The sequence below is a fragment of the Schistocerca nitens genome, chromosome 6 (assembly GCF_023898315.1).
Source record: "Schistocerca nitens isolate TAMUIC-IGC-003100 chromosome 6, iqSchNite1.1, whole genome shotgun sequence".
NCBI lineage: Eukaryota > Metazoa > Arthropoda > Insecta > Orthoptera > Acrididae > Schistocerca > Schistocerca nitens.
The window spans coordinates 574,595,088-574,607,188 of NC_064619.1; the positions used below are offsets into that span (position 1 = coordinate 574,595,088).

General features: G+C 39.7%; 1 protein-coding gene across 1 annotated transcript in view; it reads left to right on the top strand.

Annotated features, from left to right (window-relative positions):
• Positions 1 to 12,101, top strand: part of LOC126262854 (CWF19-like protein 1) — a 167,945-nt gene that overhangs the window by 39,931 nt on the left and 115,913 nt on the right. Inside the window, exon 3 of the mRNA XM_049959721.1 lies at positions 9,507 to 9,608. Coding sequence (XP_049815678.1) covers positions 9,507 to 9,608 — 102 coding nt within the window. The remainder of the gene's footprint in view (positions 1 to 9,506; positions 9,609 to 12,101) is intronic.

The window sequence follows — 12,101 nt, forward strand, 5'->3', positions numbered from 1 at the left end:
AAGGAATGAGTGATAGCCTTGGCTCTTTGATCCAGTATAACTACCTTTGCTAAAATCATGTGAATGGTCAGTTAGCTTTCATTTTTAGTGTGGGCAGGGTCTGTACAAAGGGACTATGAATGTCTAGTTTTGTTGTCTAGAATGGTTTATCTGTTTGTGGTAAGTGCAGTTATGTTGCTTTGTACTTCACGGGTTATGCAAACTGAGCGCAATATGTTAATTGTTTTTTGTAGTGCTTAACTTTCTTACTTCTGTCTTTCCACCTGTAAAAATCTACAACATAACAAACAGTAATATACCATCCACCAATTCGAGTAAGGATTGCATTGTGTGTGTGATGTAATACGTCACCTTGCAAACTCTTCGGGATGACAGTTCTCCTGTGGAGGAGTTCATCATGTGCGGCGAATTGGGATGTGTCACAAATTGCTGATGTTGTGTGTCCTTGTGCTGCACATTATTTCATTGTTGCTCACTTACTTGGTAACGGCTGAAGATGGCTGACCTTTTCAAATTAGTATGCCAGTATTTGCGCGCCAGAACATGCAGACTCTGGATGACATTTGGCAGAATTCAGATCAGTTTGTTTCCTTTGGCCAAATCATGTGACGTTCCCACATGCAAAGCATGAATTGTAAGAATATTTTAAGTTTAGTACAAGAAAGAATGAGTTTGTGGCAGGCTGAAGATGAGGGATATTGTAGTGATCCGAGGCTTAAAAGTTCCTGTACCTAGTGATATCCGACAGAGAAGAAGTAAAGAGATTTTCCAGAAGCTGACTATCCCGCAAAGAAGAGGGGCTGTAAAATTCCAAGTAAGTCACCTCGTAAAGAAGTGGAATGTGATTTGGGTAAATAAATCAGTATAACCCACACTCACACGTTAAGTCGTCATAACATTAGAATATGTCTTGAAATCTCTGGTTTTTATTGGAAACCCCAAGTCTTAAACAACTTAAAAACTTAATAATAATTATCTTATATTACTTTTGCATGTTCTGTGGCTGTTTGTCCATTTCAGCCGTATGTGTATATTTAAAATTCACTATGTCATCTACAACACAGGCAAATCTATACAGGCCTAGATTATAACCTCAAAAAATTATTACTCATGTTTTTATGGCAGTAGGTTGGCATTCTGTTATATGAGGTTTTTTGAAAATGTGGTGTATATACTTCCACTTTTCAGTGCTTTAGGTGTTCAGAGTATCGTATTCTAAAATTCATATTTGTCTTTCTCACATATGCCAAATGACAGACATTGATGTGTGTGTTTTGCTGACGTTACTTGAAGTTGTGCAGAGTGTTAGTAAACTTGCTTTCCAATACCACTATGAATGGTCTCTAGTATATAACAGGATGTTCCTCGCTTATCTCATATATAGCTATTCTCCACCATGAAGTTGAATTCAATGAGTCACACCTTTTTGTTATGTTATACTGTTCGTTGGGTCTATGAGACTAAGACTTCATTTCAAGGCCAGACAATCAGTAATTATTCAGAAAGACTGCTGTAAGTCAGTTATTCTGTATACCCTGCTCCGTAATTTTGGAGTGTTTCTTTTCAGCTTTGTTCAGGTGATTCGACGCATTTATGACACGATGTTCTACTCCAACTACTTCACGTAAGAGCACTGACCTGACTGCAGAATTACTGATGTCACATGAAGGTTTTTCGTAGCCTGGATATTCATGAATGGGGTTAGCCCCACGAAAGCATCACAGTCCACAAACTGCTTCAATTTTATACTCTTTTTCAGTGATTGTGTGAGGGCGCTTGCAATTTTTTTGTAGTCAGGCACAAATTTCCAGACCAAGAAATGATCGCACTCTTATACTGTATTATGTATTGGGAAATTGTGTGTGGTTTCCACAAATTGTGGATTGGATTTGATACCTATCCAGCTGATGATAGTACCTAAATAGAATTCCTCTTTCAGAACAAAGTGAGGTTACTCTAGACTCAGTTTAAGGCAAGTGATCCTGAATTGAAATAGGGATTCCACGGCTTTACAACATTGTCATCAATGTAACTACAGAAAACAATGATGTTATCCCAGTGGACAATACATTGTTGGGGTCTGAGTCCTTGTAACACAATGTCCAGTAGACATTGGAATGTTATCTGGGCATTTTTAATCAAAAGGTAGGAAATTATATTGATAGTATCCCATGGCGACTGTAAATTCAGGTTTTGGCATATCAAAGAGGTTGGGAAAAAAAAAGAAAAGAAAAGAAATCAGCCAACCAGTTGCAACCTAAGGGTTGATTTATCCCTTGACCTCAGCAGTTGAGTCCCATAGTGCTCAGAGCCATTTGAACCATATCCCTTGACCAAGCTTTCAATATTTATAAAAATATCTTATTCGTATTTGATGGCCAATTGTTTTTCAGTCTCTCCAAATTTATGCAGTTGCTGAATCACAGCCATGTTTAAGATTTTGGCACATTCTCAGTGCCACTTCTGTGTGGTGATATTTGTTGCCTAAGTACATAGTAGTGAAATACTTGTACTGCCTTACATTTTTTGGGATGTGTGATGTTTGGTAATGGGTATACAGCATCTACTGTGAGTTAATTCAGCAATCGATAGGCACAGTAAAACTGATATGTTCTGCCTCTGTCCATGCATTTCTTAAGCCTTATTTACTCCAGAACAAACGGAAGTGAACGTAAGCACCCACATATTCACAGCCAGCTCTACAAAGTTTATTACGATTTGCTTGTACCTGTGAATGTGTGTTTACAATGGAATAAACAGAAGATAACACTAGAGAAGCATAGCATGCCAACCCAATGACTTTTGTGCCATTGTTTGAAATAATCGGCGTATGGTTTCCTCTCAATAAAAACTATTTACAGCCAAGATGCAAATCCGTAATATTCAGATGGAATGATTTTATGTGTAATGCACACTGCTTTTGACGAAGTGAGCAAAATTGATTAGGAGGAGAAAATGTTGGTATGAATTGCCTGGGGTGGTGCGTTTATCATTGAACTGCAGCTCCAACCTCCCTCAGCATTATTCCAAAAAATTATTAGTATGTTTGTTGGTGCTCTTTGCTAGCTTTTCATTGGAACTGAGGGGGGAATCTAAAAATAGGACACTGATTGTTGACAAGCAACATACTCTGAAGAAAGACTAGCATTTACACTCCAGTTATTAGCAACCTGGGTACAGTTACATTAGTAATTTTTTTGCATTTCCGATGTTGGTCAATCTCGGATGGTTACTGATGTCTGCACGCTGATAAATGCAAAGCACGCCAGCATTTTATCAAAATACATACAAGGAAGATACATTAATAAAGTGTGATTAATGTAATAAAAATATTCCAAGTGACCTGTTACATAGGCTACATATAAAATCTTCTCACTGTTCGTTGGAGGGAAGGTAATGTGATTGAGGGAAAAATGATTTTTATTTATTTGATTAATACATCTACATCCAATCTAATATATCTAATCTGCATGCACTTATAACAACAATGATAGGCCTGTGATGTAATTACACCTACCTTCAACGTAAGCCACAAGAATGATTGTGCCTACTATGTCACTTTTGCATTGAACATATCTGTATTTCTTTACTTTCAAGGAATTTCATTGTGCTGTTCATTTTTTTAAAGGAATCTGAAACATGTCTTGCCAGTTTCTCCCCAACTGTTGGAAGAAAGAAATGATGAATTGTCTTTCTCACCTTTGACTGCTTTGGCAATTTTGTACTGAGCATACTTCTTTTCATCCAGTATTTTGTGCCGATGATTTGTTGGACACCACAAATACTTACGGTATCTCTAAATTTTTGTTAGCAGCATTACATTTCTCTAACCACTCCATTTGTTACACAAATCACATTTAACAACAAAAGTACTTCATGAGCAAAATAAGAGACAAATTCTCACTGTACTGTGAGTGCTGAAATGGAAAGAAAGTGAAATTCCTGTGATGGTTCACTGAAAGACCAATAACAAGCAGAACATGACCAAGCACCTGCAAATGTGAATCAAGCACAACCAAATGATGCTTGGTCATTCTTGCATATCAATTACACCAGATAGAATGCTTGTTCACTGACACTTGTGTTCACTCTGATCTAAACCAGGCTTTAGTTATGATAAATGTACATGTGGTCACAGGGGCTCCTGGTCATCTGTAAAATGTCATCTTATTTTTGGCGTTTCATCAGTTCCTCCACTAATGGTTTAAGATGGGGCAGAATACCATATAGCTTTCAGTACACTGGGTTTTCATCCTCAGTCGAATTTCAGGCAAGCTTTGCTGGAAATGATGTATGACCACTTAGTAATTCTATATACTCACTGAATAACACAGACATTTTGTCCTGTTTATCTTTTGACAAATTTGCAACTTTTGCTCATCATGTGAGTTTGTCAACAACTTTCCCTTACTGCAAGCTACATAAACTCACTTCTTTTTCCAACAGCTTTTTGTCTAATGTCTGAAAGATTTCGATCAGCATTCCGTGACCATATTTTGACTTCCACTTTTAAAAAAATTTCCATGCTGACAGGAGTTACCTAGATTTGTCATGCTTTAGAGTATACGGCATACTACAGTGTACTGAACATATTGATACCCTATTCATTTCATCATTTTATTATTGGGTTTACCAATACAGTCTGAAAATTCTTCATGCCCCTCACTATGGTTCATCAAAATGTTATTAAGCAATCCGTACATCTACATCTACATCTACATCTATACTCCGCGAGCCACCTTACGGTGTGTGGCAGAGGGTACTTATTGTACCACTATCTGATCCCCCCTTCCCTGTTCCATTCACGAATTGTGCGTGGGAAGAACGACTGCTTGTAAGTCTCCGTATTTGCTCTAATTTCTCGGATCTTTTCGTTGTGATCATTACGCGAGATATATGTGGGCGGTAGTAATATGTTGCCCATCTCTTCCCGGAATGTGCTCTCTCGTAATTTCGATAATAAACCTCTCCGTATTGCGTAACGCCTTTCTTGAAGTGTCCGCCACTGGAGCTTGTTCAGCATCTCCGTAACGCTCTCGCGCTGACTAAATGTCCCCATGACGAATCGCGCTGCTTTTCGCTGGATCATGTCTATCTCTTCTATTAATCCAACCTGGTAAGGGTCCCATACTGATGAGCAATACTCAAGAATCGGACGAACAAGCGTTTTGTAAGCTACTTCTTTCGTCGATGAGTCACATTTTCTTAGAATTCTTCCTATGAATCTCAACCTGGCGCCTGCTTTTCCCACTATTTGTTTTATGTGATCATTCCACTTCAGATCGCTCCGGATAGTAACTCCTAAGTATTTTACGGTCGTTACCGCTTCCAATGATTTACCACCTATGGCATAATCGTACTGGAATGGATTTCTGCCCCTATGTATGCGCATTATATTACATTTATCTACGTTTAGGGAAAGCTGCCAGCTGTCGCACCATTCATTAATCCTCTGCAGGTCTTCCTGGAGTACGTACGAGTCTTCTGATGTTGCTACTTTCTTGTAGACAACCGTGTCATCTGCAAATAGCCTCACGGAGCTACTGATGTTGTCAACTAAGTCATTTATGTATATTGTAAACAATAAAGGTCCTATCACGCTTCCTTGCGGTACTCCCGAAATTACCTCTACATCTGCAGATTTTTAACTGTTAAGAATGACATGTTGTGTTCTTTCTTCTAGGAAATCCTGAATCCAATCACAAACCTGGTCCGATATTCCGTAAGCTCGTATTTTTTTCACTAAACGTAAGTGCGGAACCGTATCAAATGCCTTCCTGAAGTCCAGGAATACGGCATAAATCTGCTCGCCAGTGTCTACGGCACTGTGAATTTCTTGGACAAATAGGGCGAGCTGAGTTTCACATGATCTCTGTTTGCGGAATCCATGTTGGTTATGATGAAGGAGATTTGTATTATCTAAGAACGTCATAATACGAGAACATAAAACATGTTCCATTATTCTACAACAGATTGACGTAAGCGAAATAGGCCTATAATTATTCGCATCTGATTTATGACCCTTCTTGAAAATGGGAACGACCTGCGCTTTCTTCCAGTCGCTAGGTACTTTACGTTCTTCCAGAGATCTACGATAAATTGCTGATAGAAAGGGGGCAAGTTCTTTAGCATAATCACTGTAGAATCTTACGGGTATCTCGTCTGGTCCGGATGCTTTTCCGCTACTAAGTGATAGCAGTTGTTTTTCAATTCCGATATCGTTTATTTCAATATTTTCCGTTTTGGCGTCTGTGCGACGGCTGAAGTCAGGGACCGTGTTACGATTTTCCGCAGTGAAACAGTTTCGGAACACTGAATTAAGTATTTCTGCCTTGTCTTCGGTCGTCCTCTGTTTCGGTGCCATCGTGGTCAACGAGTGACTGAATAGGGGATTTAGATCCGCTTACCGATTTTACATATGACCAAAACTTTTTAGGGTTCTTGTTTAGATTGTTTGCCAATGTTTTATGTTCGAATTCGTTGAATGCTTCTCTCATTGCTCTCTTTACGCTCTTTTTCGCTTCGTTCAGCTTTTCCTTATCAGCTATGATTCGACTACTCTTAAACCTATGATGAAGCTTTCTTTGTTTCCGTAGTACCTTTCGTACATGATTGTTATACCACGGTGGATCTTTCCCCTCGCTTTGGACCTTAGTCGGTACGAACTTATCTAAGGCATACTGGACGATGTTTCTGGATTTTTTCCATTTTTGTTCCACATCCTCTTCCTCAGAAATGAACGTTTGATGGTGGTCACTCAGATATTCTGCGATTTGTGCCCTATCACTCTTGTTAAGCAAATATATTTTCCTTCCTTTCTTGGCATTTCTTATTACACTTGTAGTCATTGATGCAACCACTGACTTATGATCACTGATACCCTCTTCTACATTCACGGAGTCGAAAAGTTCCGGTCTATTTGTTGCTATGAGGTCTAAAACGTTAGCTTCACGAGTTGGTTCTCTAACTATCTGCTCGAAATAATTCTCGGACAAGGCAGTCAGGATAATGTCACAAGAGTCTCTGTCCCTGGCTCCAGTTCTGATTGTGTGACTATCCCATTCTATACCTGGTAGATTGAAGTCTCCCCCTATTACAATAGTATGATCACGAAACTTCTTCACGACGTTCTGCAGGTTCTCTCTGAGGCGCTCAACTACTACGGTTGCTGATGCAGGTGGTCTATAGAAGCATCCAACCATCATATCTGACCCACCTTTGATACTTAACTTAACCCAGATTATTTCACATTCGCATTCGCTAATAACTTCACTGGATATTATTGAATTCTTTACTGCTATAAATACTCCTCCACCATTGGCGTTTATCCTATCCTTGCGGTATATATTCCATTCTGTGTCTAGGATTTTGTTACTGTTCACTTCCGGTTTTAACCAACTTTCCGTTCCTAATACTATATGCGCACAATTTCCTTCAATAAGCGATACTAATTCAGGAACCTTGCCCTGGATACTCCTGCAGTTTACCAATATTACGTTAACTTTTCCTGTTTTTGGTCTCTGAGGACGGACGTTCTTTATCAACGATGCTGATGTTCTCTCTGGTAAGCCGTCAGTATTTTATCGTTTCGCCCAAGGGGGGGGGTAAAAAACCCCCGTGTGCACGCCACACGTACTCTGCTACCCTAGTAGCTGCTTCCGGTGTGTAGTGCACGCCTGACCTGTCTAGGGGGGCCCTACAGTTCTCCACCCAATAACGGAGATCGATGAATTTGCAACCATTATAGTCGCAGAGTCGTCTGAGCCTCTGGTTTAGACCCTCCACACGGCTCCAAACCAGAGGACCGCGATCGACTCTGGGCACTATGCTGCAGATATTAAGCTCAGCTTGCACTCCGCGTGTGATGCTGGTTGTCTTCACCAAATCAGCCAGCCGCCGGAAGGAACCAAGGATGGCCTCAGAACCCAAGCGGCAGGCGTCATTCGTTCCGACATGTGCTACTATCTGCAGCCGGTCACACCCAGTGCGTTCAATAGCTGCCGGAAGGGCCTCCTCCACATTACGGACGAGACCCCCCGGCAAGCACACCGAGTGCACACTGGCATTCTTCCCCGACCTACCCGCTATTTTCCTGAGGGGCTCCATAACCCGCCTAACGTTGGAGCTCCCTATAACTAATAGGCCCGCCCTCTGTGACTGTCGGGACCTTGCCGGAGAATCGGCCACTGGCCCAACAGGCGAGGCATCCTGTGGTGGCTCGGAAACGATGTCATCACCACTAGGAAGCACCCCGTACCTGTTGGAAAGGGGTAAGGCAGCTGCCACGCGGCCAGATCCCACCTTCGCCTTTCGGCCAGGCACGCGCGAGCCCACCACTGTCCGCCATTCACCCTGGAGTGATGGCTGACCGGTAAGATGCTCACTGCCGGAAGACGCAGCGACATCAGGGGTTCCATGTGATTCCAAGGCCACCGAAGTAGGCATAGGTCTCACCACAGTTGCCCCAACGCCACTACAAGCCGACGCCTGCGCCTCGAGCTCGATGAGCCTAACAGACAAAGCCTCCACCTGCCCCCGAAGAGTGGCCAATTCTCCTTGCGTCCGCTCACAACAACCACAGTCCCTACACATGACTATGTTTACCCTACTCTATACGGTGACAAATTCCCAAGATAATCTTCTGATGAGCTACTCTGATAATCAAGAAACACTCACTGAAATACGAGACGCGAAAACTACGCTAGGTTTTCCCAGAAACAGTGACAAATTTCAACTTGTAGTGCTCTGGATTCCTGAATGAATGAATGCTTGTATGCTGATGCTCATTCACTAGTATTCACTCTGGTGTAAACCTGGGTTTAGGTACGATGACTATGCCTACTTATCAATGTCTTGTGACTACTGGCTGTGTGTCCTGTAACAAACTCTGAAGAAGTACTTTACCAAAAGCCTGAAACTGTTTTCAGACATGTTAATGTGCTTATCAACAATTTTTGTTTTGAAGCCTGGTTTAGCCATAACAATTAAGGTTTCAAGTATTTATTCTAATCACTCCACATAGTTGTCAGAATAGAACTTTAATCATTACTCACTTAATTTCATACTAATTTTCCTTTTCCATATCACATCAGAGCAGATGCTTACAAAAATAGGTTTTGTTGACTAAACTCTAAACTGCAGTAATCCGGCATATTAAATATGAATGGTATTGTTTATTACTGGACTTACATTTCGAAGAAAGAGGGTTCAAATCCCTGTCCAGCTGTTCTGATGTTGGTTTTCTGTGGTATCTATAAATTGATTAAGATGAATGACAGGATGAGACCTCTGAAAAGAATACAACCAAATTTTCTTTGCCATTTGTGCTCGGTCCAAACTTGTGCTCCCTCTTAATGACTTTGTTTATAAAAGAACACTAATCAGTCATCCTTTTTTCATGATTTTGTCCTGCAATGAAAATGAAAGTTGTTTTATTGTCTTCATTTTTCCACCACATTGAATTTGGTTTTATGGTCCTTGTGATAAATACTCTTTTTTTTTTTCAGTTCCTTTGCCTGCTTACATCTTGGGACCCACCAGTGAAGATCAGCTAAGTAATTATGATAACTTAGATGGATGTGAGCTGTGCCCAAATGTAAGCTACATTGGTAAGTATTCATGAATAACGTCAGTGTTATGTGACAATGCAGAAATGTTATTTTACACTACTTAACATTAACAATAATGAGGAAATCGCATCTTTGGAAACTTGAATTATTGGCTATTTTCTGTAGGGAAGTGCAGTGATTTACAGACACCTAATGCTTTCTTTGAAACATTTATTTTATTTCACCTCACATTCTTCTAGAGATGAACCATGTTATTTCTCCATTCTGGATGATATTCTTAATTTCTATCTCCATACTGCTTATCATCTTATTTCTGTCTTTTCATTGTGGTTATGTAGATTTAATACTCTTTCTGTTAATCAGGTAGTTCTCAATGTAGCAAACTTTGTAATAGAAATATCACTGTGTTCACTGATAACAGGATTGGGAACCAGTTGATCTAAAAACCTAGTTACTGTGTTTGTGGTGGACATTGCATAGGTAACAGCGCGAATAAAAAATCATAATTTTACTCTTACCATGAGACAATTACAGTAAAGGCTTACTTTAGCTTAATCAAAGAATTTCAGATTTTATGTTCCGAATAAGTATTTAACCAATATCATCAGGGTAAATTGATATTTTTTCTCTCTCTCTCCTGAGATAACCTTTACCTTCAGCAGAACATTTTCCCCTGGAATTAGATTTTTGAATTTAGGAAACAGAATGAAGTATCTTGGAGCCAAACCTGTGGAATGAGGTGATTGTAGAACTTCTGTTTCAGAGCCCAGATAATGACTGATGTGTGAGCATAAGTATTTCTGGGATAAGAGAGCATTTTTTACAGACTAATCTGTCGTTTCTGTTCTGCATACTTTCTGTTAGTATTGCTTAAGTCATTATGACACTTCATGTGTCGCAGAAACAAATTCTTTTCTTGACTGTAGCTCTATCCCCAGGATATAATGGTTGAACCACATTCTGTCCACAGTCATTTAAAGATGCCATACAATCTTTGGATTACATTACAGTTTTCCAAATTTGATTTTGTTCTGTCAAAGACAACCACTGTGCACTAAATTTCTTCATATACAAAAATTCATTCAGCTCCACATTCTTTCAAAAATGAATTTCATTGACCACATACTCAGAAGAAACTTCAGTTGCACATAGAGAATTTGACAAGTAACTGTATAAACCTTATGAGAAGGGAAGTTGCTATTCACCATATAGCGGAGATGCTGAGTCGCACAACAAAAAGATTCTCACAATAAAATTTTTTGGCCATTGGCCTTTGTCAACACCACACACACACACACACACACACACACACACACACAGGAATGCAGTCTCAGGCATCTGAAACCACACTGCGAGCAGTAACACCAGTTGCAACTGGTGTTGCTGCTCGCAGTGTGGTTCCAATTTCCTGAGGTTGCAGTCATGTGTTTGTGAGTTGTATGTGTGTGTGTGTGTGTGTGTGTGTGTGTGTGTGTGTGTGGTGACTCAGCGTCTCCGCTATATGGTAAGTAGCAACTTTCCTTCTCATAATATTATTCCAAGTAACTGTATGTTCAGTTTAAGTTCATTTGTGTGATTATAAACAGTCATGAGCATTTGTGTAGAGTACCCCTAAATTTAATGTAGCAATCATTTAATGATATTTGCTGTTTCAAAAATCTATAGGCTTCAATGATAACTGCATTTAAACAAAAAAAAGCAACCATGTGCTGATGCAATAAGTTTATTAATGTTTAAGATGAACAGTGGCAGCTTGTGTAAAATTTTACCAATTTGCTGCAGTATTACAGAAATAAAGAGGTTATTTTTCGCTATGTCTCATGAAAGGTGCGACTTCATGTTATTGCAATATTGGTTTCACCTAATGCATTATGTTGATGATTTCTGCATTTAAAAAAAAATCTCCTAGATTTTGTGCTTCCACTGTACTCCAAACATCACTGTTCTTGAATGATCGACATGGCAAGCAAAAAAGTGTGTTGTGAAGATCACACCCACAGCTCTTTTTGTACACTTCCACACTAATTTTCCTCGTATACTCACTTTTTTTAACCACCTACCTGTAGCATTTTGACTTACAAGGGTAATAATCATAACTAAATTGAATATAATAATTTTATTGTAGAAATTGAACTATTTAAATATATTTAAATTTTAAAGTTAATAGTTTAACTTAGCAAGGAATGTATGAGAATGGTTTGAAAAATTCTTGGAATCACCATGAGAGGTCAGTGCTAGTGCAATGGGTTGTTCACGTGATATTCATTGCCCGTAAACACATGCCATGTCAGTCCTCTTGGAAGAGAACTGTGGCAGTGACGTGGCTCTGATGTTGTTCCCACATAGTGATTTGCGAAGATGGAAAAAATCGAAATTCGAGCAGTGCTTAAGTACTTCGTAAAGAAAGGCACGAAAGCAAAGGACATTCATGCCGATTTCCACATTACACTGGGGGGACTCTGCTCCTTCATATTCAACTGTTGACAAGTGGACAAATCAATTTAAATTTGGTCGGGAGAGCTTAGATGATGA